Source organism: Podarcis cretensis (assembly GCF_951804945.1).
Source record: "Podarcis cretensis genome assembly, chromosome: 17".
Lineage (NCBI taxonomy): Eukaryota > Metazoa > Chordata > Lepidosauria > Squamata > Lacertidae > Podarcis > Podarcis cretensis.
In genome coordinates, this window is record NC_137187.1 from 3159775 (window position 1) to 3186796 (window position 27022).

The 27022-nt window shown below is 48.5% G+C and overlaps 2 protein-coding genes and 1 long non-coding RNA gene across 3 annotated transcripts in view; 1 reads left to right on the top strand and 2 right to left on the bottom strand.

The window, feature by feature from the left end:
- LOC307206904 overlaps window positions 1–27022 on the bottom strand; it is a 181790-nt gene that overhangs the window by 78700 nt on the left and 76068 nt on the right. The window lies entirely within an intron of this gene.
- LOC307206876 (solute carrier family 25 member 36-A-like) lies at window positions 4392–19154 on the top strand. Its single transcript, XM_079960341.1, has 7 exons — window positions 4392–4609; window positions 13812–13988; window positions 14152–14229; window positions 14970–15070; window positions 16783–16849; window positions 17407–17690; window positions 17817–19154. Exons 1-7 carry the CDS (start codon window positions 4569–4571, stop codon window positions 18011–18013), a joined length of 945 nt encoding a protein of 314 aa, XP_079816467.1. The 5' UTR covers window positions 4392–4568; the 3' UTR covers window positions 18014–19154.
- Window positions 20320–27022, bottom strand: part of CLSTN3 (calsyntenin 3) — a 33319-nt gene continuing 26616 nt past the window's right edge. Inside the window, exons 14-18 of the mRNA XM_079960239.1 lie at window positions 26808–26978; window positions 24631–24776; window positions 24379–24514; window positions 22560–22777; window positions 20320–21344 (exon numbers count right to left, since the gene is read on the bottom strand). Of these exons, the coding sequence (XP_079816365.1) occupies window positions 21171–21344; window positions 22560–22777; window positions 24379–24514; window positions 24631–24776; window positions 26808–26978 (845 nt within the window). The 3' untranslated portion in view covers window positions 20320–21170. The remainder of the gene's footprint in view (window positions 21345–22559; window positions 22778–24378; window positions 24515–24630; window positions 24777–26807; window positions 26979–27022) is intronic.

A 27022-nucleotide genomic window follows, 5' to 3' on the forward strand; every position in this document is an offset into this window, starting at 1 on the left:
AGGAGCTGAGAGGATGATGGGTTGCCATACCAGAAATCACCCTATCAGGGAGTGAAGTTGGATGAAATCGGAGCCAGGCATTTTCCTGCTCATAGCTCACACCATTCCTCAGCTTCAACTGATGGCACTCTAGCATTTATTTAAAATCCCACTGTTACACCACAACATATTTGCACTAAAACAACTTCATCCCATCAGGAATCTGGAATCTCCAGTATTCAAGGGGGGGGGTGGAACCCCTATTTTCATCGGATAAATCTTAAAGGGTATGGAGTTTTGCGACCCACGAGCCAAGGAGATAAATAACTACACAACCTCTAGAAGACATCTGAAGGCAGCCCTATGTGAGGAAGTTTTAAAACATGTTTTATTATGATTCCATCACTGCGAGATGTGAGGTTACAGGGAACCAGGCAGAGGGCCTTCTCGTTGGTGGCACCCACCCTGTGGAATGCCCTTCCATCAGATGTCAAGGAAATAAACAACTCTCTGATTTTTAGAAGACATCTGAAGGCACTCCTGTTTAGGTAAGTTTTTAATGTTTGATGTTTTATTCTGTTTTTAATCTGTTGGGAGTCGCCCAGAGTGGCTGGGGAAGCCCAGCCAAATGGGCGGGGTATAAATAATAATACATTATTATTATTATTAGTAGTAGTAGTAGTATTATTATACTGCTCAGATTGGCTGGGGAAACCCAATCAGATGGGTAGGGTGTAAATAGTCTTCTTCTTTGGCGATCACTCGTAGCCGAGTAAGATTGTCTTCCATAAACACGATTTTAACAACAACAACAACAATAATAATAATTTATTATTTATACCCGGCTTCCAGTCGAGTGTTAAAAACAATAGAGCATTAAATATTAAAAACTTCCCTAAACAATGAGTCCGTAATTGACCATGAGGCCAATTCTGGATCCACACGTCCTTCCACAGTGGGGACATTGGTTTCTGGGCGGGAGTTGATCACGGTGTGGTTTTGCCAAGCTTGCCTTCCTCCTAGCACATTTCTCCCTTGCGTCCTGAGTTTGAGTGTCTTCAAAGAAGTCCTCAGCGGCAGAACACGCGGATGATAACAAGCGGTGTAAATAGTATGATGATGATGGAATAGGGTGTCCCTATTTTCAGTAGAGAAATGTTGGAAGGAATGGTACTTTAGAGGGGCCGCTAATGTAAGTAAGGGTCTTGCCATGTGACACAGGCCTGTATCATCTTAAGAGAAGCACATGCAGAGGTTGGTAACTTGAGGCACAAACACTTATAGTGGGTTGGTGGAGAAGCTTCCTTTTAGGCCTCTTGAAAAACGCTTTTTAAAAGGAAGTGCTTCCCAAGAAGAACTGTGCCAGAGAGAGATGAGCAGATTCCCTCTTGCACTGCCTAAAGGACTGCAGGGCACCAGCCTGGGGAAGACCAGTAATTGGGACTCACCGTGAGACAGGGACCTCATTGTGAACCAAGGGGCCAGGATATGCTCACAAAAGATCCAAGGGAGCCACATTTTACTACCGACAGAATAAAAGACCCAGGCATATTAATCTGTTCTGGAGAACAAAGTACAACCCAGTCAGACTGTGCTAGAGGGAGAGGTCAAATCCAGTCAGCTAGAAATAAAGACTTTGCCGGATCAGCTGGGACAAAAAGCGTAAGCAGTTATAAACAGTCCAGTGGTAAAAGTTGGGTCAGCCTAAGGTGTTTTGGCACTTGCGGCAAACCCCAAAATGGTGCACCCTCCCTTCCAGGGAAGAAGGGGCTGAGTGAAGATCTACACCAGGAACAAGACAGGAAGAAAGATTGATACTGGGATCTGCGGCTCTTGAGGATCCTGCTGCCTGAGGCAGTCGCCTCACCTTGCCTCCTAGGGAGACTGGCCCTGGGCAGAAGACTCAGCAAGATCTAGCAAACCTGGGATCAGCCTGCTGAGCTAGAAAAAGAGCAAACTTTTTAATCGTGGAAGAGTTAACTAGGGTTTCCCAAACTTGGGTCTCCAGCTGTTTTTGGACTATAACTCCCATCATCCCTAGCTAACAGGACCAGTGGTCAGGGACAGTGCCGGATTTAGATATAAGCTAAAGAAGCTATAGCTTAGGGCCCCACTCTCTTGGGGGCCCACAAAATATTATAAGGAAAAAAACACCTGCATGTACATTTCCAAAATATAAGATAAAAAACAAATAAAATAAAACCTACGTACAGCAACAGTGTTTTGTGTTGTGTAGGCTCCTACGATGTAAGTAATGGTAAGCCTGCTAGCCTGCTCCCTAAAATATCACAAAAAAACAGCGACAATTTGTTGTTGACAAAGGACAGCTGGACACATAAAGGGCCCCATTACCTTCAGTACAGTGGTACGTCGGGTTACATACGCTTCAGGTTACGGACTCTGCTAACCCAGAAATAGTGCTTCAGGTTAAGAACTATGCTTCAGGATGAGAACAGAAATCGTGCTCTGGCGGCACAGCGGCAGCAGGAGGCCCCATTAGCTAAAGTGGTGCTTCAGGTTAAGAACAGTTTCAGGTTAAGAACGGACCTCTGGAACGAATTAAGTACTTAACCCGAGGTACCACTGTAGTTTAGGGCCTCATCAAACCTAAATCCGGCCCTGGTCTGGATGATGGGAATTGTAGTCCAAAAGCGGCTGGAGACCCAAGCCTGGGAAACCCTGAGTTAAACCAACAGTCCTTGGTCAGAGTAAGCTACAGAAGTCCATTTCATTCAATGAGAAAAATATCTTTGGGAGGTCTATCAAACCCCATTTAATGCTATATCTTGGAATGTTTGCTTATAGAGAAACAGAGAAGGGACATTTCCATGTTTGCACTACTGAGGTGCTGCACCCCCCCCCCATTTTGCTGAAACTAAAGTGATGCTTCTACAGGACTCTGTTATCTGACATTGCCATACACCAGGGCCAATAACTTTTGATACTCAGAATTAAATCTCATTCAGCAGAGGTGTTCTGCTGAAATTACCTCCCTGTGGCTCCTGCCTTCTTTTTAATTGCTAGCCCCTCTTCACTGGGGGAGGGAGACTTTAAAGGTTGGTTTCCTCTCATAATTTCTACCAGCCCAGATGGCTGGTAGTTTCCGAACATGACATCCCATATTCTTTCCAGTGTACAGTAGTTTGAATGTGACCAGCGGCCACTAGAGGGCAGGGTGTTTGTTTGTTTGTTTTTTTAAAAAAATAAAGATTCCAAAATAATAGTTAACCTAAGTCAACTTCACTTGCTCCACAGTCTATTTCTGAAACAAATAGATTCCTCTGCATCTGCAGGAGCAGTTTCACTTGAATATGTGACACTTATGCACACTTCAGTGGCTGGGCTCAGAGCCATCCCAGCACTATAATGTTCAGCAACCCAAGACATCTTATTGTTTAGTCCTTTAGTCGTGTCCTCCTCTTTGTGACCCCATGGACCAGAGCACTCCAGGCACTCCTGTCTTCCACTGCCTCCAGCAGTTTGGTCAAACTCATGCTGGTAGCTTCGAGAACACTGTCCAACCATCTCGTCCTCTGTCGTTCCCTTCTCCTTGTGCCCTCCATCTTTCCCAACATCAGGGTCTTTTCCAGGGAGTCTTCTCTTCTCATGAGGTGGCCAAAGTCTTGGAGCCTCTGCTTCAGGATCTGTCCTTCCAGTGAGCACTCAGGGCTGATTTCCTTAAGAATGGAGAGGTTTGATCTTCTTGCAGTCCATGGGACTCTCAAGAGTCTCCTCCAGCACCAGAATTCAAAAGCATCAATTCTTTGGCGATCAGCCTTCTTTATGGTCCAGCTCTCACTTCCATACATCACTACTGGGAAAACCATGGCTTTAACTATACGGACCTTTGTTGGCAAGGTGATGTCTCTGCTTTTTAAGATGCTTTTCAAGACATTTTAGAACCACAAAAAGGAGCTTCACTCCCCTGGGAAAAGGCCTGAGTGAAGATCTGCATCAGGAACAGGGCGGGAGGAGACCAGCAGCGCCTCCTGCTTGCAGAGGAAAGTCCTAAGTTAAAGTGGGGACTTTCCGGGATCAAATCAGAAACGGGTGAGACTTCTGAAAAATGGGGACACGTGGAAGGTCTGGCTAGGGTACAAAATCACTGCGTTTTAAAAAGAAAAAAAAGGCAGAGGTAATGATTTGCTGGCTACGAACATTTCTTCTCTGCCCGCCGTCAGCAAAAGATTCCCGGGCGGTGCACCAAAAAAGTGAATAATGCAACTTAGTTTGCAGAGTTGCGCCAGAGAGGGCGGCATTTCAAGTAGACGTGCGACCCCGCTGGCGTCTGACACCCAGCCAGGGCTTCGGGAAACCGGAGCAATTCGGCTGTGGTCGGAGGCGGGGCAAGCGGCGGAGAGAGGGCGGAGTGGGGGTTCGGGGGGCCGGGCGCGACGAGGGCGGAGCTGCTCGGGGCTCAGCCGGAAGCCGGAGGGCGCAAAGCACGCGGCAGCCGCCTCGGAGCGCTCACGGGATCGCCTGCGCGCAAAGATCGGCGAGGGAGCCGTGCCTGGTCCTCGACGGCGCGCACGGAAGAGAAGGCGCGGCGGAGCGGGGAGAGTGGCGGCGTTGCGCGGCACAGAGGAAGGATGCCCCGTCGGAGCACCGCGCTGCACCTCGCGGCCGGCGGGTGAGTAGCCGCGAGGGAGCTTCTGGTGCGCGTCCCAGGCGCGTCTGCTCGTACTCGGGTCCCCGGGACTTGCTGCCAAGGGGAAAGGGGGCGACAGGGCCGGATCCGCCGCATGCCCATGGGCAAGTCGATGCAAGCCTAGGACGCCGACCTTAGAGGGGCGCACGACTGACCTTGGAGGGGCACCGTTTTCTCCAAGTTCGTTGTTGCCATAAAGTTCCAAAAATAGTTTGCTTTTATAGTTTGAAATGTTATATCCTTTCTGTTTTGGAAAAGAGAAGTTTGCAATAATAATAATTGTGGGTGAAGAGATTTCGAGTTGCAGGGTTGGGAATGTGGCGGAATGGCAGCTGCCAGCCGTATTGATCTCGTAGAATTATACAGTTGGGAGGGATCCCGAGGATCATCCAGTCCCCACGCCCTGCAGTGCAGGAATATGACCCTTACAGGGATCGAACCTGCAACCTCGGCCTTGTCTGCGCTACGCTGCAGCCAACTGAGTTGTCCAGCTGTGTTTCCAGCAAAAAGACAGCCGAGTGCCCAGATTCTAAAGGAGTGAGGCCGGCTCACATGTGTCGGTGTAGCAGCGCTCCTTCTTGTGGGAGGAATGGGGTAGGAGGAATGTGTCAGGATTGTGTGCCAGAAGGAACAGAAAATGTCAGAGGTGCCGGATGCCTTAGCTTCTTTTCTTGGTTCACTGTCGGTTGCTATCTTGGGCCCATTTGTGGTCACCTTCTCTTCCTGGCACATGAGCCATTGCACCATGAATTCCACACACTCCAGTTGTGCGAGGACTGCATGAAATGATCTGCAAGCCTAACTTACCACCCATTTAGTGTGACCTGTACGATTCTCAGTCATCTTTACAACATCTACCAGTATTACTACTGTTGTAATGCTGATGAAAACCTGAGGCTGGTGGAAGAAGTGACCTGCCTGAATAAACAGTCCTATGCATGCTTGCCAGGAAGCACTTTGCATTTCTGCAAAAAAAAAAAAACCCCGAAAAGTTTTTGAGTCATGTAATTGATGATTTATAGAGCCACCTGTCAGTGCATATCCTTTACTAAAAAGTGATATTTTAAAATGCAGTACAGGCTAATTAAAAAACAACAAGCAAAAAAATCCACATGAGTTGCGCTCTTTGAGGACCTGCAAAGCAGCAATTGGCTCCTGTGTGCAAGCTTCTTAAAAATAAACTGAGGGTGCACTAACACAAGGAGCCTAAGCGAGCAGGATCAGAGGGAGGGAGCAAAGTTAACAAGGGTAACATTGGAGTGGAGTCCCTGAGACGATGGAATGGTGCCAAACATATTACTACTCTTTATTCCCGTCAGCGAGGAGACACTGCCCAGGCTTGCGCCCCAGGGAGGTCACTTTGGTGCTGCTGTTTGGCTTCACCCTGGAGGCACACTCCATTGTCTCTCAAGACAGAAAAATGTCAACACCTGTATTAATAACGGGCTTTATCTATTACCGTACCCATAAAATTGTTCACATTATCCAGCAACCATCCTTCATTGAGGCTGGCAGTCACAGAGGTCTGCTGAGCTTGGCCTGGTGATAGGATGGAGGAGTTGGACTCCGCAGGTTCGACTCAACTTCTCCCACAGTTGAGATTATGAGTGTTTGATGCCTGAACAGGGCTATGTAAGTCGCAGAATTCAGCTTTCTGAGTACAGTGGACGCTCGGGTTGCAAACGTGATCTGTGCGGGATGCATGTTCTCAACCCGTGTCTGCGCACATGCAGGTTGCGATTCGGCGCTTCTGCGCATGTGCAAAGCACAATTTAGCGCTTCTGTGCATGCGCGACTGTCGAAACCCAGAAGTAACCCGTTCCGGTACTTCCGGGTTTCGGTGATCTGCAACCTGAAAAACGCAACCTGAAAGTTCTATATGACTGTACAGAACTTGGATCTGAGTGCAAGATTTTAGTTTGTTGATGTGCTGCTGTTGTTGTTGAGTACTCAGCCCTGGGGAAGCGCTGGGGTTCTTGCCTTCATCTGTTCTTCCCCTTAAGTGGAGGCAGAAGCCTCTGGGAAGCCAGGTGCTATTTGTTGTATTAACTGATACAACTGTATTAACTGAAACGTGTAATATCTTGCCGTTCCCTTTGTGTTTATGAGAGTTTGACTATGCTCTTCCTCTGAGGCCGTGTTCTTATGAATACACTCAGGCAGTGGTATCTACCTCTGAAAAGGGTATTCAAGAGGGCATGTCTTAAATCTGTAGTGTTCACACCTGGGAATGTATAGTGCTGGGTTGTTGTTTTCCCCCAGCAGGTGGACTACATTCAGGGTCAAACTGCACATTAAGTTCTTTAAAAACATGCTTAATGCAGCTGCTTTTATTTTAAAGAAAAAAGAGCTGGTTAGTCACTGTTGCTGGTAAGGGGAGGCAATTTAATAGTGAACGATAAATTACAATCTTTCACCTTTTCCTCTGCCTTGCTGCAAAGGCTGGAAAAGAGGAGGAGGAGGGATCCCTTGAAACCCACCGCTGGCGCAGTGTTAGAAACTCAAATATATATACTAGGCGCCAAATGGCCCCCTTAAACCAAGGTTGCAGTTGCCAAAACAGAAAGTCCAGTTGCCATTTTGGGGCAAGATGGCTCTAAAGTCTTATTTTTCAAAGGATGGCCTGACTGTGATTGAGTCATCTGGTTAGTTCAGATGGCAACCTTGAGCTAAGGTTAAGAGCTTTGAGAACTTAAAGAAGAAAAGTCACTTGATCCAACGACAGTCCATATATATATGTATATATTGGCCCATTCCGACCTCTTTTTGTTAGCGGTGACTGCTCAGGCTTCACAGAAAAAAGGAATTTGGTTCCAGAAATTCATTCCGATCGAGCAGATGAAGTATAAGTGATAGAATTCTATAGGATGGAGTATTTGTGCGTGAAAACAGTCCAAATCCAATGATCCCCAAATGTCAGAAATGTCAGGTACCATAGGTGCCAACTCCCTGGGTGTCTGAGCACCCACAAAATTCCCCCTTGAAGGGGCCAGGCACCCACAAAATTCAGTGCCAGGGCCATGCACGCTGCATGGCACCCATTGTCATGGGGCCAAGTTGGCATTCCTGGCACCCATCCTGGCACCCAGGCATCTTCACTTAGTTGCAAGTGATTGAAATGCGCCTGGCTAATTTCAAACCCTGCGTTCCACCCAACCACAACCCCACCCTTGGTAATTTTGCCAGCTTTGCCTGCCAAGGTAGTGCCGTAGCTCGCGTTCTTTCAATGTAGTGGAACTTCTGTTGAAATCTGCTGACTCCCAGCTGGTTATATCTTCAGGAAAAGCACAGGGCCTTCGTCTCCAGAGACCCTGCACACTATCACAACCTTCTAAATGGTTATATCCAAAATATCCCTCTGAAGCAGAATGGGAACAACATCTTACTGGGGCTGGGTATGAGAAAATGGGTTCTGCCTGGCAAATAGGGACAGCAGGAGCAAGTGGATTTCGGCTACTCCTTTTTCTCTACCAGCTGCGCTGCTTACTCTGAAAACCTGGTTGTCCTCATTCATAAGGCGTCCTCAGAACAACTCTAGAAGGTTATTCCTGGCCTAGCCTTCCAACTGCCCAACAGCCGTTCACACCCAGCCTCTCTGACCTACTACCCTTCTGCTAACTCAAGCTGCGCACGCGCACATCCCTTGAGACGGCAAAGGGGCTTTGCTTGCAAGAAGCATCTCTGCAAGCTGAGCAGAAGACAGACACAGTTGGTTAGGTTTTTGGTTCGTGGCCAGTTCTCTCTCATCATCATCTGTCTATATTCTGCAATGGTAGAAGAACGGGAGGCTCAGGGTTGGGCCAGGAAAGGCCATCTAAAGATGTTTCATCTTCTCTCGGCAAACAAGCCCTCTGAACGGAAGGAGAAATAATTGGTTTCTTTCTGCCAGCCTTGTTGCAGGAATTGCTGTATCCATTGGAAACAGTTTCCATGGTGCATTTAAAAAATGTACTTAGTTATTTTCTGCTTTTGGAGGCAACCGTTTCCCGCTGTGCTATCATTTATTTATTTGCAAGAATTGTAAGCGGTGTACATGCTGTACTTATAGTTAAAAGATTTATATATTCGGCAGAGTTTCCAGGTGGTTTGCAAATGAAAGAAAGGAGGGAGGGGAAGGGGGTGATGTAGTTAGGAGACCCTCTTTCCGGCATTGGGGACACGTCCTAGTCCTGGTTCTCACAAAAATCAAGCGAAATAGTAAACCTGTTTCTGGACAGATGCAGGCAGGTAGGGAGTTCACAAGGTTGAGCTCTCCTTGCTTTAAAATAAAATAATTATATCCCCGCAAGCAGAAAGCAAGCATGTCAGGGAAAATGTGTCATCCCGATAATCTAATTATTGGTGCAGAGGGATTGTTACTTTTGTATGGAAGAGCATCCAGTCGTGTCAGCTGTGCCTGCTTGCTGCCTGAAGTGATGCAGGCCGGACACAAGCTTGTCTGCTGCTAGTGAGAACGTGAATGTATAGGCAGATGTTTCAAGGTATCCAGCTACTGGTTAGTGATCTCATCTCAGCCACTGACTTCTAACTGTTCGGAGGCTCAGGACGGTTATTCAGAGGCAAACAACAATAGCCCTTGCCTACACGAAGAGGTCATTCCACAGTGCTTCAAAAACTCTTCGCGGCAATGACATTTTAAAGCAAGCCTCTGAGCATGTGAAGAGTGAGGTGTGGCTACCAGGTTAAAATCACCCTGGTGGGAGAACTGGATTGTTCCAAGGGTTCCCTGTGGAGCCTGTGTTCAGGGTTGAAAATGTGTGCAATGGCTTTGAACACACCCACAGCTGCTCTGTTGCATCACTTGCCAGTGCAAACTTCGCCAAGGCGAATACCCTTCATGAATGTGGAGCGGTAAATCGAGAACCTCTCACCTTGCCAGGATTCGCTCACTCAGCTAATGTCAAACCAAAACCACAGGCTGCTGCTGTCAGTTAAGGGCTGTCCTAGCAAGGGGGTCGGTTGCGTAAAGTGCAAAGCACGTCCCGGCCAAATTGGGGCAGCTCCCGCCGCCACCTCCAGCTCTCCCTCTCCTCCCCGCGCGCTGGCAATGCGTCACACAGACACCCTTTGGATTTGCCAATGATTAGCACACTGACGTCTTGGCTGCTGCCTGCTGTGAGCAGAGGTGCTCAGGGCTCCAAAGTCCACAGGGGAGGAGGTGGCCCAAACGTCACAGCTTTGCATTCTGCCATTGCCCAACACGCTTCGTTCCGCTGCGAGGCTTCCCCATGTCACCACAGCCAGCGGGCACGGGGCGATCTTTGGAGCCCGGCAAAAGGAACAGATCCTTCTGTATGTTGGAGAGTCACCTCGTCGAATGTAGTAGAGATTGCTTCTGAGGAATCCAGCCTCACGCTGGGAATTCTCAGCTCAGGTGGCTGCGGTGGAAACAGAAGCCGAGCTGTCTTGATTCCGGATTCATTAATTCAGAGCCGGTTTCTGTGGTTCTGGCTCTGCACATAGCTAGCACAGCAGCCCCACAGATCCCTAGTATAGATTAACCCCAGCCTTCAAGAGGAAAAAGGATGCCTATTCCTCTTGACATCCAACGCTCTTTTTAAATGTGTTGTGAGGGGGAGGAGGTTATTCATCATCATCAAACCTTTATTGGCATCACTTACAAACATTCAGAATAAATAGGCCAGTGCGATCTCATCGCCGTTTCAACAGTACAAACATTTGCCAAAGGGAAGAAGAGGCGAGTGATCTATTTCATCTCTGTGGGTCTCCAGCAAGGGCAGAATCCTGTAGTGTACTTCAGTGACAAAAAAAATCAAATATAGGAACTTAGCTACTGTCTTGGTGAGCTCCTGGTCTCTCCCCGTAATAAGAAGCATGTAACCTCTGTCTCTGGTTTCCATGTTGGAATATGTAGATGGTCTAAAAATTGTTGGCGGAGATCATCATACATTTTACATTTAAGGGCCACATGAGCTAGAGTTTCCACCAGGTGGGCAGATCCTATCTCCTTCTGCCATACCCACAAACCTACCCAAAGGAGGTTAGAAGGATTAGAATTGAACCTAGCCAGCGGTGTGTGTTTGTGTGTATTGGGTTGTTCTTGTTTCCAGTTTATTATGCATTTTGCAATTTTATATTGTGATTTTATGTTTTGAAATACCCATATATAGAGCAGTCTAACAACAACGACAATAATAATAGTACAGTGGTACCTCGCAAGACGAATGCCTCGTAAGACGAAAAACTCGCAAGACGAAAGAGTTTTTCGTTTTTTGAGTTGCTTCGCAAGACAAATTTCCCTATGGGCTTGCTTCGCAAGACGAAAACGTCTTGCAAGTTTGTTTCCTTTTTCTTAAAACCGTTAATACCCAGGGTGCATTCAGGGGGTGCAGTTGCGACTTGACTTCGAGGAGCAACTCATAGCATGCGGTGTGGTAGCCTTTTTTGAGGTTTTTGAAGACTTTGGTGATTTTTGAAGCTTTCCCAAAATCCATGCTTCGCAAGACGAAAAATTCGCAAGACGAAAAAACTCGCAGAACGAATTAATTTCGTCTTGCGAGGTACCACTGTAATAATTCCTGATCTGTCCCAACTTTCGCCTATCTTTGAAATGGAAAATATCAAATCATTCCCCAAACGTGCAAATCGATTGGAAAACGTCTCCCCGCCTCCTCTGGATCCTCATTACAGAATTATACTGTACAACCGTATATGTTCTATTCCTGCACTGAGAGAATACTATAAGCATTTAGACTATGCTGTGAATATACAGCCCATTTTGATGCATCTCAGAGCTAGGACGATGGACACCCCCCCCCCGAAGATTTTCTGCTTTCCTCGGGGCTTTAGCAAACACCACCACATCCTCATAGGTCTTGCCATCCTCTTACTTGGGCATCAGAACCGTTTGCTCAAAATCCACAGTTTAATTTCATTCTAATAATGAGATCTATCTTCCACTCCGATATTTCTTTTTACATTTTCTAAATATGAGATGTCCCCCCGTAAAGAAACAGAACTTCCCATAATATTCCACAAAGCCTCTAACAGCTTGAAGGCAGTGACTCAAAGAGCAAAGGTCTTCGAGAGCGCAAGACTTTCAAAAGAGGCAGCGTTTCAAACCCAATTTGGACATATCTAGATTCCCAGTATTCCTATCTGAGGTCTTTTCAGTTTTTATCTGGTCATACATTGTCCCCCCTTTTTGTCTCCAAGTCTCCTGGTCTAGTTTAAAATGTACATTAACTAGAGAGGCACAGATTCTCCACACTGATAACGAAATTTCAGACAGTTTTGGTGATTCTTGTGGATAGCATTTAGAATTTGGACTGCGTGCCTGAATCGTACAGTGGTACCTCGCAAGACGAAATTAATTCATTCTGCAAGTTTTTTCGTCTTGCGAATTTTTCGTCTTGCGAAGCACGGATTTTGGAAAAGCTTCAAAAATCACCAAAGTCTTCAAAAACCTCAAAAAAGGCTACCACACCGCGTGCTATGAGTTGCTCCTCGAAGTCAAGTTGCAACTGTACCCCCTGAATACACCCTAGGTATTAACAGTTTTAAGAAAAAGGAAACAAACTTGCAAGACGTTTTCGTCTTGCGAAGCAAACCCATAGGGAAATTTGTCTTGCGAAGCAACTCAAAAAACGAAAAACTCTTTCGTCTTGCAAGTTTTTCGTCTTACGAAGCATTCGTCTTGCGAGGTACCACTGTAATTTGCTTATACTGCCACTGATGTCAGTTGCCCTGTGACCTTCTGGGGAAGGGCAGGTTAAGAAAATCTTAATAAATAGACAAATGGAGCCCCTTCTCATGAGACTTTGGGGGCACTCCTGCTGCGAAGAGCCTTTGAAGCACTGAGGAATGACCTCCTCATGTAGGCAAGGGGTGGTTTGTTTGGTTTTTGCCTCTAAATAACTGTCTTGAGGATAGCCTCCGAACTGTTAGAAACTGGGTGCATAAGCTGGGTGCCAAAGGACAGGGTTGTAGTTGAAACGTTTGGGCAAGATTGCTCTAAAATCTTATTTTTCCAATGATGGACTGACTGTGATTGATTCTTGGTTAAACACCTGGCTAGTTCAGATGACAACCTTGAGCTAGGTTAAGAATGTTGAAGAGAAGTCACTGGATCCAGGGAGAGTCCACATGAGGTAAATTGAAGACAAGCTGTAACAATTAACTACAACGTCGTTCGCTACTCCGGCTCAGGCTGCGCAGAAAAAGCAATTTGGTTCCTGAAATTCATTCTGATTGTGCAGATAAATGATTAAAACAGGCAGAATTCTACAGGATTAAGTGTGTGAAAATAGTCGAGATCCAATGATCACCAGGCATGAGACGTCATGCAACATCCTGGCATCCTGGCATCTTTAATTTTTTATTATTATTAAGCTTTACATTTTAATCATCAAAATATCATAGCAAATAACAACAACAAAATTACAGTTCCAAAATTTCCCCCTCCACGACTTCCCTCAACTTCCTTTTCTGGTTTTTTTATACATATTAACTTCTCCTGCTTGTTTTGATATATCTTAATTTTAAGGTAAGGACGCGGGTGGCGCTGTGGTCTAAACCACAGAGCCTAGGGGTTGCCAATCGGAAGGTCGACAGTTTGAATCCCCGCGACGGGGTGAGCTCCCGTTGTTCAGTCCCTGCTCCTGCCAACCTAGCAGTTTGAAGGCATGCCAGTGCAAGTAAATAAATAGGTACCGCTCCGGCGGGAAAGTAAACGGCGTTTCCATGTGCTGCTCTGGTTCGCCAGAAGCGGCTTAGTCATGCTGGCCACATGACCTGGAAGCTGTCTGTGGGCAAACGCCGGCTCCCTCAGTCAGTAGAGCGAGATGAGTGCGCAACCCCAGTCATCCGCGACTGGACCTAACGGTCAGGGGTCCCTTTACCTAATTTTAAGATCTTTAAATTAATTATTATTATACTCTTCTCCATTTCACATCATCATTATAATTCCTGCTGTTGTTATTATTATTTTTAAAATTGTAAATGTTTAGTCAAAACCTGCTAGTGAGTCCATATCTTTACCTTGTTTCTGTGGGTATAACATAAATGGTTCCCAGTCTTTCTTTAAAATCTCTTTTCTCGAATTCCCAGGCGTCTTCACTTGGTTGCAAGTGGCCGATGGTGAGGTGCAAAAGGCGCCTGGCTAATTTTGAACACTGCCTTTGAACCTTGCCCTGACCCTGCATTTCCTCTTCCCTCTTCCCAGATTTGGTGGCACGGCTGGAGCCATCTTGACCTGCCCTTTGGAGGTGGTGAAGACGCGCCTGCAGTCTTCCTCGCTGGCCGTGAGGCCGCTGTGCCTTCCTGCGGTGCAGATGCAAGGGGTGAACGGAGCACTGATCCGCCCCGGACTGCCCTCCATAGGGGCTCTTCAGCTCTTGAGGTGAGCGGCCGAGACAGGAATAGCTGTGGGGGATCCTTGCGAGGTTCCCATGGGTGGGATTCCCTTGTTTTGTATCTCCGTTTGCGGTGGCGGCGGCAGCTTTTCCTGCCTCCCGAGGCAGAGGGCGGAAACTGACCTTCTCATTCATTCTCTCCTTTCACAGAACCATCCTAGAGAAAGAAGGGATCCGCTCCCTCTTCCGAGGCCTGGGGCCCAATCTAGTCGGAGTCGCACCTTCCAGGTAAAATGGTGTTTACAAGGGCAGGGTTCCTGTTCTTGGTTCCCCAAGCGGAACTTTCACAGGGATTCTCGTTGAAATCAACCCTCAAAAGGGTCCAGAAATCTCCTGCTAGGGTTGGGTGATACCTGGTTTTCAACATCGTGATAGAGCGCCAGCTAAACATCGTGATATATCGTGATATCTGAAATAAGGATGGAGCTATATAGAGGCTTTGGCTGGCTTCACGGTTTTCTGGCATTGTGATTTTTGCATAGCACACGCGCACACCCACCCACCCTGTTTCATGATATATTGCCAGGTCAAAAACTATGAAACCGATACCACAATACGGGCTCAAGGGGGACACATCTAAGACCCATGACCTTGGGTTGTGCAGTCTGCTAGTGGGTGACCAAAAAACGGGGTACTTGAGTCATGCATTTGCCTAGTTTTTTTACATTATACAAAGGCTCAAACAGCCTCTGAGCCTTTTCGATGCTTTTCCTGTAAACAGCAGATCATTGTTCGTACAGAGCAGAAACCGGAGGAGAGACAAGTAAGCATGCAAATGAGCACTTTTGGCCACCACAGACGTCACATTCACATGAGAAAGAACCGAGAGCTGCTTTCAGCCTTTAAACCCCCTGAATCTGGGCAGGAGCACAGGCTTATCGGGGCGAATCTAGAGCAGATTGCTTGTTGTTGCTTCTGTGGGTTAAGTAGCTTAAAAGGACTCAATTCCTTTCCCTCCCCTTTTCCAGAGCCATTTATTTTGCTGCATATTCGGGCGCCAAGGAGAAACTCAACACGGTGTTCGCGCCAGAGTCTAAGAAAGTTCACATGCTTTCGGCGGCCTGTGCAGGTAAAATGCACATCTGTTTGGGTGTCCTCGGGTCATTTCACCTGTTGTGTTCCGAGCTTTGAAGAAAGGTCGAGAGAATGTGTTTTTTAAAATAAATATGATTTACCGCAGCAAGGAGTAAAGGAAGACTCCTAGATACACATTTGTGCATGTGTGCTGTGCAGCAGCAGACAGTGTGGCAGAGCAGCACTGCTTACCTGACCTCCTGGTTATGTCACTGCAGCACAGCTGGACGGAGAGGAGCATGGCAGCAGCATGGTTGGCATGGTAGATCCCACACTGCTGGCGCATTTGCAGTGTGCCAACCTTGCCACTGCTGCACCCTGCTCTGCCCGGTGTGCTGCAGCGACTTCAGCTTGAGTTCAGATGAGTGGCATAACCGCACACCTTCAAATTCTGGGGTCACACATGTTGGAAAGCTGCAGCTGGCAGTGGGTTGTACAGTGGTGCCCCGCAAGACGAACGCCTCACAAGATGAAAAACTTGCTAGACGAAAGAGTTTTCTGTCTTTTGAGGTGCTTCGCAAGACGAATTTCCCTATGGGCTTGCTTCGCAAGACGAAACGTCTTGCGAGTTCTTGCGAGTTTTTTCCCTTTTCCCCCCTTTTTCTAAGCCGCTAAGCTGCTAATAGCCACTAAACCGCTAAGCCGCTAATAGCCGTGCTTCGCAAGACGAAAAAACCGCAAGACGAAGAGACTCGCGGAACGGATTAATTTCGTCTTGTGAGGCACCACTGTATATATGTGGCAAAGCAGGGATGCGTACCATCTTTATACAGTGGTGCCTCGCAAGATGAAAAGAATCCGTTCCGCGATTCTCTTCGTCTAGCGGTTTTTTCGTCTTGCGAAGCAAGCCCATTGATGGCTTAGCGGATTAGCGCTATTAGCGGCTTAGCGGATAAGCGGATAAGCGGATAAGCGGCTTAGAAAAAGGGGGGGGGAGGAAAAAAACCCTGCAGGAACTCGCAAGACATTTTCGCCTTGTGAAGCAAGCCCATAGGAAATTTGTTTTGCGAAGCACCTCCAAAACGGAAAACTCTTTTGTCTAGCGAGTTTTCCGTCTTGCGAGGCATTCGTCTTGCGGGGCACCACTGTATATGTCTGCTAATACAGTGGCACCTCTGTTTTCGAACATCTCCATTGACGAACATTTCGGTTTTTGAACGCCATAAACCTGGAAGTAAATGCTTCGGTTTTCGAACGCGCCTCAAAAGTCAAACCAGAAACGCAGCTTCCATATTGAGTTTCCATTTGGAGGCTTCCGTACTGAGTTTTTGGTTTTCGAACGTTTCGGAACTCGAACGGTCTTCCGGAACGGATTACGTTTGAAAACCGAGGTACCGCTGTATGGGTGAATGCATTTTCTTCCTTGCATCTGTGAAGGGGACGTTGCAGGTTTGAAGCAGTCCGTTGCTTCCTTCTTTCTGCTTTTAAGTGCTAAGAAATGAGGTCAGGCAGAGGTGGCGGGTGACAAAGGGGAAGGCAGAGCGAAAGCTAAAATCCCTTGGGTAGAACTCACAGTCTGAGTTAAGCTCTTGCACAGCCGCCACTGAAATCTATGAAACAGTTAAGCTTGTAATTTCATCCCATTGAGATCAGCTGGATATGAAAACTTTGGATTAGACGCCAGAGAACCTCAGAACAGGTCCCTACAAATTGCAAATGTCTTCCACAAAGCACAAGTTTCACCTTGGTACCTTCTCCTTCCTGCAGGAGTCACTTCTTCCACTTTGACAAACCCCATCTGGCTGGTGAAGACCAGAATGCAGTTGGAAGCCAGGTAAGGAAATCCTGGCTGCTTGCCAGTTCATAACATTGTTTTGAGCCACCGGGACTGGCAGAATTTGATTCCGGACATAATGGAAGACTGGTAGACAAGACAAGCCACTTGCACATAACTGCAGGAGGGCAATTGGGTGTATGTTGCGATTCCACCAAAGCTCAGAATTTGGCACGGAGCACAGAATTCTGCTGCCTAAGAGCCCGAGTCTCTCCTCCCCCCTTAATCTCTTTGAAGTTGCAAATGAATATGCAAAAGCATGCCCAATGCCAGGTGCATCTCAGTAGCCAAACGAGTTCTGGGTCAGATTTCACATGGTTAGAAGGTGGGGCAATAATTCTCCTGCCCCCTCCCTGACTAGAAGCCAAATCAAGCATGCAGAATAAGAAACAACAAACATGCACAGTGTCTCTTGATTTCTGCGATTTGTACAGGTTGCGGAATTCAGTTTCTCGGAATTCAAGTTGCCATGGCACAACATTTCATTTTTAATGCAGTTTAGTGCATTAAATGAGTGGAGCTCAGCAGTTCCCGACTGCGTTTTCTGTTCTCTGCAGGGCCAAAGACGAGCGACGCACCAGCGGCTTCCAATGCGCCATGCGCATTTATCACAAGGAGGGCTTGCGAGGCTTTTACCGCGGGATCACTGCCTCGTACGCTGGCGTCTCTGAAACCATCATCCATTTTGTAATCTACGAGGCCCTGAAGCAGCGAATCAGAGAGCATCGGTCGTTCCTGACTCCGACTCCTTTCTTTTCCCCAAGCAGCCAGGACTTCCTTGGGCTGATGGCAGCAGCCGCCGTTTCCAAAACATGTGCCTCGTGTATTGCCTACCCACACGGTGAGCTGCTCTGTGTTCCAGCTCTTCCCCCCCCCCCCCACAAACCTGTCTGGCCACAACTGGAGGAGCTTTCTCCAGAGGACTGGATAACTAATCTCTTTTCTCTTTCCTTCCTGCTCCCTGCAGAGGTCATCCGGACGCGGCTGAGAGAAGAGGGCTCGCGTTACCGCTCCCTTGTCCAAACTCTGCAGCTTGTGGTCCAGGAAGAGGGCCCTGGCGCTCTTTACCGTGGGCTCCTGACTCATCTGACCCGCCAGATCCCCAACGCGGCGATCGTCATGGTCACCTATGAACTGATCATTCATTTGGCAACCAAAATGTGATGCTTCCCCCGCCCTGAGAATTGGCTATTGTTGGCGTGTGCCTTTAGGAATGTGAAGCCTTGATCACGATGATCACATTTCCCCGTTCCACGGTTCGATGATGCCGTGGGAAAGGCTTGGAAGCTAGTGGCCTGTCTGTAATCTTTTGTTTGCGAGCCTCGGTAACTGAAGGATGTCTTCAGCTGTGCTGGGCCTCTTGTCAGACTCCTTAAAAGACATCAGTCGGCAAGGGACCACTCAAAGATGCAGTTGGACAGATGCAGGAGTTTTACATGCAGAAGGAACAATGCAGAAATGTATGTGTACGGAGGGCGGCTCGGCTGGCAAACACTCTTCCCCAGTGCCCCTGCCTGGCCAGGCTCCAGTGTGCTGGTTGTGCAATTCAGTGCAGAGGAAAGCGTTCTGCTCTACTTCCCCTGTGGCCCAAGTCCGGCTTGCCAGTTGGCCAGGAAGGCAGAGGGCTTGTACGGAAGCCACGTAAAATGAAAGAAAAGCACCAGGGAATTTTCTCCAGGAAGCAGAGCGGTGCATCACTGGTTAGTCTCAAAGGGAGGACTCCCCTGGCACTGACACCCTGCAATGGGCCTCCAACTCTTGCTGAAGACATTGATGGTTCCCTCCTTCCCTTTTGAGTTTGCCGCTGGCAACTTGCCATCTCCTGAAGGCAGGCAGGACAGCTGTGCCCTTGGAAGTTCAGGGTCAGCTCCTGGCCCCTGCTCACGGAAGCACAGAAGCAACATAGTCAAAGAGCCCTGGGGTTTTTGGTCCCTTCTGTAAAGAGAAACGGTTCGCTGTGGACAACTGGCAATCTTACTTTCTATTGCCTTGCTTATGTATGTATTCCACTGTAGAGCTTGCCTCCCTAACAGGAGAGTCATGGGGAGAACAAAGGCATCTAGGGTGGGGTATATTTCAAGGGGGCAGGAGGTTGCTGTGCTGCGATGGGGTGAAGGGCAGCCTGAATGTGAAATTTGGTGTGTCCTCCTGTGCGTAGCTTTATGGGGGTTCACTGACTTCTGACTCCATTTGTTGCATAGGAGTAAGGATGCAACACATTCTTAGACAAACCGAAATTATTATATGTTTTAAGTTAATGTTTCTTTGTGTTTTTTAATAAATTATTTTATTTTAAAAAAAACAACCAATGTTAACACAGTTCTATCTGGTAGAGTATGAGACTCTTTTAATTTCAGGGTTCTGGGTTCAAGCACCAAGCTAAGTGTAATGGTTCTAGGGGGTTGCTCGTGCCTAAGTCGTCGCCACACCTGGCTGAGTCACCTGGGTGAACCCTTTCTGTCCGGACAGCCACCCATCCGTGGCTGTCTCAATCGCTGGCAGAATCCGTCAGTGGGCGTTTCTTGAACTTCTTCCAGCAAAGAAGCTCTTTGACGCCCAGTCGCCTCCTACTCTCCCTGCGCGGAAGGGTGTGGGCAGCGGAGCACCCGTGCTCTCCCCACTGGTCTCCGGTGAGGAGTCCTGGAGCCTTCTCTCCGATTCCCCCATCTGCCCCCTTCTCCACTGGTGCTACGCTGATTTCCTTCCCCAGCGGATGGGCTGCCTCTCTCCCTACTGGGACCCTCTCCGGCATCCCTCTGGAGGCTTCCCTCCGCCTCTGGCTCCGATGGCAGTTCCCTGACACTAAGCAAAAGATTCCTGCATTTCAGGGGGCTGGGCTAGATGACTCTGGTGGTCCCTCCCAACTCCACAGTTCTCTGATTGCTCTTCACTAGGATCTGGTGCCAGACTCTTCTACATTGTTAAGACTCATCCAGGAGCCCAGAGGATGGGGCGACCCTCTTATTGAACCATTGCAGGAAGCAACCATTGGGGCAACCAAAACCTTTTCTTACTAATGAGATATTGGAAGACCCTCAGCCTTTATCCCTTTTCTATTCTTGTAATTACAGTGGTGCCCCGCAAGACGAACGCCTCGCAAGACGGAAAACCCGCTAGACGAAAGGGTTTTCCGTTTTGGAGGCGCTTCACAAAACGAATTTCCCTATGGGCTTGCTTCGCAAGACGAAAATGTCTTGCGAGTTCCTGCGGGGTTTTTTCCCTTTTTCCCCCCCTTTTCCTAAGCCCTAAGCCGCTTATCAGCTGATCCGCTAAAAGCCGCTAAACCGCTAATAGTGCTAATCCGCTAAGCTGTCAATGGGCTTGCTTCGCAAGACGAAAAAACCGCTAGACAAAGAGCCTCACGGAACGGATTAATTTCGTCTTGCGAGGCACCACTGTACTACAGGGCGTGGAGAAGTTATTAAAAGAAAGCTATCTCACTGAAGGAAGAACGTCCATTATTCCAGACCTTACATTTTTAAATCCTTTTTTATTTTAAAATCTGCTCCATTTTTCTTCTTCACATCATGTATTTCCTTCACTCATTATTGGAATATTATTGACAATTTTACAAAGCGACACAAGCTGCAGGTCTTTTTTGTTTGTTTGTTTCTTTGCATCAAACAAGAAAACAAGAATGAACCTCAAACAACGACATTGAAAAAATATACAATATATATATATATAGTATCTTGGGGTGTCTTGTCGTACCCCTGGGTTTGCTGCCGCCACCCCAATTCCCGGTCCTCTCCCTTTTTTATCATGCCAATCCAGTTTGCCCTTCTCTGGAGCGAAGGGGGTCCTCTGCCGGAGACCAGGGTTAGGGCTCTGAGCTGAAGCAAGCGGCTGGAGAGGTGGGAGGAGCCAAGGTCCTGGTCAAAGAGAGGCTCCTCCCCCTGGGCGCTGCTATCGAAGGGCAGCAGACAGAACAGTGGGCCTATGCTGGGGCAAGGTCAAGTGGACATCTCGAGAGCCAGATTTTAGGGGGGGCAAGAGGCACCATTAATCCACCGTGATGCTCTTGCATTCTGTTCCATTTTAAAGACACTTGCGCAGGAGAACTTCCCGGTGGATTGTGCTCCGTGTTAATTCGTGGGAAGGGAAGGTGCCAATTGGATTCTCTGCCTCATGCGCCAAAATCTCATGTCTTAGGGGTCAGCCTCCGCTGTGCAAATACAAGAGGTCTGGAGAATGCAGAGCGGGGGGCGGGAAGAGGAAAGGGGGGGGGAGGCCGGACACATACCCCCACCCCCCAGTGACTAAACATAAGCAGGACCTCCCTCTCTCGCTGGCGTTCCTCTCCCCCATCCATCGCATGCCTCTAGAAGCGGCAAGGGGCATCGTGCTTGCCCACAATGCGCTGGTCATCGGCCACGTCGCTGCCTGGGCTGTCCGGTGATTCAGAGTCACTGCTTTCCTCTTCCTCCTCTTCAGCTACTTCTCTGACGGTCGACCCAGAAGCTTCTGCTGCCCTCTCCTGGCAGCTCTGGTATGACTAGAAAGAGAAGGTAAAAAGGTAAAGGACCCCTGGACGGTTAAGTCCAGCCAAAGGCGACTGGGATGTGGCGCTCATCTTGCTTTCAGGCCGAGGGAGCTGGCGTTTGTCCACAGACAGCTTTCCGGGTCCTGTGTCCAGCATGACTAAACCGCTTCTGGTGCAATGAAATACAGTGACGGAAACCAGAGCACAAGGAAATGCCATTTACCTTCCCGCCAGAGCGGTACCTATTTATCTACTTGCACTGGCATGCTTTCAAACCGCTAGGTTGGCAGGAGCTGGGACTGAGCAACGGGAGCTTACCCCGTCATGGGGATTTGAACCGCCGACCTTCTGATCAGCCAGCCCAAAAGGCTCAGTGGTTTAGGCCACAGTGCCAGCTGCGTCCCTAAAGAGAAGGAGGAAGTGACAATCGAGCAGAAAGCTTGGAATAGCCAGGGAAAAGGCCAGAATGATTTTGGCTGGCTGAAGGCAGGCTGAGAGATGCCTTGGACAGAGCCGTAGCTACGGGGAGGCTAGCCTGGTTTTTTTGCCCCAGTTGAAGCCTTCAGAGGGGTGCCCCTGAGACTCCCAGCCTATGTGTGTGTGTGTACACAAATGTGTGTGAAGGGGGTGCCAAACTGGGTCTTTGACCGAGGTGAAATAAATCCTAGTTTCGCCCCACCTTGGACTCCAGTGCTGTGGGGCACAAGACCCTCTTGAGGTGACTGTGCTGTAAGATCTGGACTCACTCCCAATGGTGTAGTGTTGGTTGTCGCCGCCTAGGGCAGGCGCACGTACTGGGCATGGGGGGTGGTCCAGCTCAGCCCTCCCGACTGCAGTGACCCCATTGGAGCAAGGGGGGAGCCTGGCTGGCCAACGTGGCCCTTGGCTGGTGAAGAGGAGCACTGGACTGGGTTTCTCTGGGGTCATCTGCATGGCTGCACCTGGTTTGTGCCCCCTCAAAAGTTGTGCACCCGGGGCCACGGCACCGCTGGCACACCCACAATATGCCCCTGCTCTCCATCTAGATTCAGGTGTAAATGTATGAATAAATCATATTTCTTAAAGCTACAACAGCCTCTGCCACGTCTTCAATTCTCCAAAGGAGCACAGACCCCTGGAATCACATGCACGGCTCGGCACTGATTGGTGTTGCTTGCAACACTGGTGTCAGAAGTGGAGTCTCTTTCCTGCCCTGCTCCCTCCCCAATCTTCCCTCCCTCCACTCACCTCCATGGGGTTGACGATGATGGTGAGAGCAGAGTCGTCCCAGAACATCTCGCTCTCCTTGGCCTGGGCACCTCCGTGGCTCCCCGCGGACTCGCCTGTGCCCTCGCGCTCGCCCCCTCGCCTGTGCAAGGAGTGGATGCGTAGGACGCCCAGGATAACCATGAGAGCCAGGAAACCCACACAGACCACAATGATGATGGTGGCAGCGCTGGGGACCACTGCGGGGAAAGAGAAAGGGGGAGGATAAAGCCAGTTTGTTTCGTGGCTGCCCACGGAGAAGAAGAAGAAGAAGAGTTTGGATTTGATATCCCGCCTTTCACTCTCTTTAAGGAGTCTCAAAGCGGCTAACATTCTCCTTTCCCTTCCTCCCCCACAACAAACACTCTGTGAGGTGAGTGGGGCTGAGAGAAATCAGAGAAGTGTGACTGGCCCAAGGTCACCCAGCAGCTGCATGTGGAGGAGCAGGGAAGCGAACCCGGTTCCCCAGATTACGAGACTGCCGCTCTTAACCACTACACCACACTGGCTCAGGAAGCTAGGATGTGGTTCCGGAGGGCAGGCTTTTCGTTGCAGAAGCTGCATACGCCAAACTTCAACGGGACACCCTCCCTAGAACCTGCCGCTCCCAAGATGTGGAGATGGCCGGAGATTTAGAGGCCTGTCGAAAAGGAGTAAGAGGATTCTATGGAGAACAGGTCTAGCACCCATGGGAGCTTAATGGAGCTTCCAGGTTCAGAGACACTATATCTGCATACAGTAAGGCAGTTCTGTTTCGCTCATCAAGAGTACAGATATCCTGCCACAGCTTCCTAGTATCACCCCAGGCCTTTGCCTTGGCTCTTTTCAGCTGGTATTCCAATGATCTCCAGTTTCTCCTTTCATGTACTGCTTAATATACATTGGTGTCCTGCCCTTTCCTGAAAGCTCAAGCGTATTTAAAACGGACCAGCTGCTAAGGAAAAGGCACACAAGCCATTTAGGGCTTTAGAGGTAAAAATAGCATCTTGAATATTGGGAGTCCTTGCCCTGGGTAGTGTGCCTAGATACCTCACTGACAGCACCGAGGTTAAAGCCTTATTGCTTGAAAAAACATTTACCTGGCTGTCCCAAGTCAAAGGGAGAAGTAACAAGGTACAGTGGTACCTCGGGTTAAGAACTTCATTCGTTCTGGAGGTCTGTTCTTAACCTGAAACTGTTCTTAACTTGAGGTACCACTTTAGCTAATGGGGCCTCCCGCTGCCGCTGCACCGCCACCACACGATTTTTGTTCTCATCCTCAAGCAAAGTTAGCGGTGTCTGTAACCTGGAGCGTATGTAACCCGAGGTACCACTGTAAACTACCGTACTTTTCGCTCTATAAGACGCACCAGACACAAGACGCACCTAGTTTTTGGAGGAGGAAAACAAGAAAAAAAATATTTTGAATCTCAGAAGCCAGAACAGCAAAAGGGATTGCTGCGCAGTGAAAGCAGCAATCCCTCTTTCTGTTCTGGCTTCTGGGATAGCTGCGCAGCCTGCATTCGCTCCATAAGACGCACACACATTTCCCCTTACTTTTTAGGAGGGAAAAAGTGAGTCTTATAGAGCAAAAAATACGGTACTTGGTAAGAACTCTTCTTTGTTTATCGGCTTCTTGGCATCCCACCGTGGAGGGATAGGATTCTCTGAAGCCTGACACCTGGACTAAAGTAAAATACGCTGGGGTATCCAGTCACAGACCTCATCAACTTTGACCCCGAAATTGAGTGTGCCACCCTCTCTCACCCCCCTTTTCTCAGTCAATCTGCCACTTCACAGTAGCGTGTCAATCGGTACGTACTGGAGTTGCGGTGGGGGCTAGCCAGGCTGTGGCCAGAGAGTTCTGGAGGCAGATGGTGTCCGCGGTGCATGAACTGCTGGGCGCTCATAATGTGGTTCGGGTGAGCAGCTCTGTTCATGTTGTGAAGGACGTTGACCTGCAACGAGAAACCCGCAGTCAGGATTCTTGGTTCCGGGCTGCTGACACCCACCTCAGCCGCAGCCCGATTCGCAGACATTTTGAATTGCGCGCCCTCCCTTCCGGTGCGCTTACCTCAACGGTGAACTCGTTGCTGGAGTAACGGCCGTTCATCTCGGTGCAAGAAAGGCGGAACTTCCTCTCATAAAGGGCGGCGCCGTGATGGATGCAATAGGAGACTTGGCGAAGAATCTCCTCATAGACAGCAATGCTCTCCACGCCTAGAAATGGGGAAAGATACCCAGGCGGAGGTCAGGGGTGGGAGGTTAAAGCTTCCAAGCTGGCTGAGCTCAGGCTTTGCAATATAAACTAAACTTCCCATGCAAAACCCTGCTTTATCACTGCAAAACAGAGGTGGCTGAAAGTGCATATAAGTGCTTAAATTCTCCCTTGCAAGTTACTGCTCCTTCATTCCACCTTTCCTCATTGTACAGTTCCTTACATCTTTACCTCATAATTAAGCATCTGGAATTCAGGGTCAGGAAAGAAGCCTTAGCAGGGAAGTGGGGGGAGATACTGGGTGGGGAAGGATTAAGCGTTACCCTCAGTGCTTCTTCACTTCAAATCATCCATTTCACACACAGTTGCCAATAAGACAGAGCCTATCAGGCTTCTAGCCTACCCAGAGACCTAGAATGCGGATGTGTTTCTAGTTTCCTGCTGGTTTTATTTTATATTATTAAATTTTAGTGGGTATGCCCCACAGAGGAACTTACGGTCTTCAAATAAAAACATCTTGAAGGTCCCAGGCCACAGAGAGGTTAGGCTGGCCTCAACTAGAGCCAGGGCTTTTTCTGCTGTGGCTCCAACCTGGTGGAACGCTCTGTCACAAGAGACAAGGGCCCTGCAGGACTTGACATCTTTCCGCAGGGCCTGCAAGACAGAGCTGTTCCACCAGGCCTTTGGCCAGGGCGCAGCCTGACTCCCTCCTTTGGCAATCTTTACAAAACTTTAGTTTATGGTTGCCATCAATTTTGATTTTAATTAACTTTTATAATGTTTTTATAATGTTGCACTGTTTTAGTGTTGTTAGCCGCCCTGAGCCCGGCTTCGGCTGGGGAGGGCGGGATATAAATAAAATTTATTATTATTATTATTATTATTATTATTATTATTATTATTATTTATTTATTTTTTTTACTAATAATTTTATTGCTTGATTCTTTTCAAAAGCCGCTTTGAAGTTTTTTTAAAAAATATATATAATCATGAGGTAAATAAATTCCATGTTTAAACCCTTCCCTGAAGTCTGCTTTTCTTGCTTTCCCCCCGTAACCAAACTCACTTCCAGTACTGGGGCTTAGATAAGAGACAGAAATACCTGGATAGAGAGATACAGGGAAGGTGGGAGGACATATGTGTACATATGCCACTGCACAACTCATTTGTCGTTGAAATCCAACTCACGCCCACCCACCTACCCTCTTCGTAGATCAGTGTTTCCCAAACTTGGGTCTCCGGCTGTTTTTGGACTATAAGTCCCATCATACGCAGCTAGCAAGATCACTGGTCAGGGGTGATGGGGATTGTAGTCCAGAAAACAGCTGGAGACCCAAGTTTGGGAAGCACTGTTATAGATGATTGGGGCAGATCTGGCTTTAACAAACCACTACCAGTAGTTTGGAAGGGACGCGGGTGGCGCTGTGGGTTAAACCACAGAGCCTAGGACTTGCCGATCAGAAGGTCGGCAGTTTGAATCCCCGCGACGGGGTGAGCTCCCGTTGCTCGGTCCCGTTGCTCGGTCCTGCCAACCTAGCAGTTTGAAAGCACATCAAAGTACAAGTGGATAAATAGGTACCGCTCTGGCGGGAAGGTAAACGGCGTTTCCGTGCGCTGCTCTGGTTCACCAGAAGCGGCTTAGTCATGCTGGCCACATGACACGGAAGCTGTACGCCGGCTCCCTTGGCCAGTAAAGTGAGATGAGTGCTGCAACCCCAGAGTCAGTCATGACTGGACCTAATGGTCAGGGGTCCCTTCACCTTTATCTTACTGGTTTGGCTGTGAGGACATGAATAACAGAATCATAGATCTGTAGAGCTGGAAGGAACCATGAGGGTCATCCAGCGCAACATGGGTCTCAAACCCCTCATCCTGAGATTAAGAGTCCCATGCTCTACCGTCTGAGCTATCCCAGCGTATGGGATATATGAAAGCTATCCGTTGGGTAACCAGGGCTTTATCATCCCAGGAACCCTTCAGCATGTCCAGACTGTGTTGTGATGGAGAAGGTTGAGGCCAGAAAAGATGCACACCTGTGATGCTGAGGTAGGCAGAGGTGTTGATGAGCTCCAGGCCTCGCTGCTGCAGGGAGGCTCCATCTAAGACCAGATACTCCCTCTCAGGGTCCAGGTCCTCTCCAACCAGGGAGATCTCGCAACCATCCAGATTGTGAACAATCTCGTCCGACATCCGCGTATCTGCCACTGCAAGGGAGAGAAGGCAGGGAAGACTTACGAGAGAAGGGAGG

Excerpts from the sequence above, each read along its gene's own strand:
- LOC307206876 (XM_079960341.1), top strand. The coding sequence starts at position 4,569 with ATGCCCCGTCGGAGCACCGCGCTGCACCTCGCGGCCGGCGG. Across the intron at positions 4,610-13,811 it reads CTGCACCTCGCGGCCGGCGG|ATTTGGTGGCACGGCTGGAG; the intron begins GTGAGTAGCCGC and ends CCCTCTTCCCAG. Across the intron at positions 14,230-14,969 it reads GTCGGAGTCGCACCTTCCAG|AGCCATTTATTTTGCTGCAT; the intron begins GTAAAATGGTGT and ends CCCCTTTTCCAG.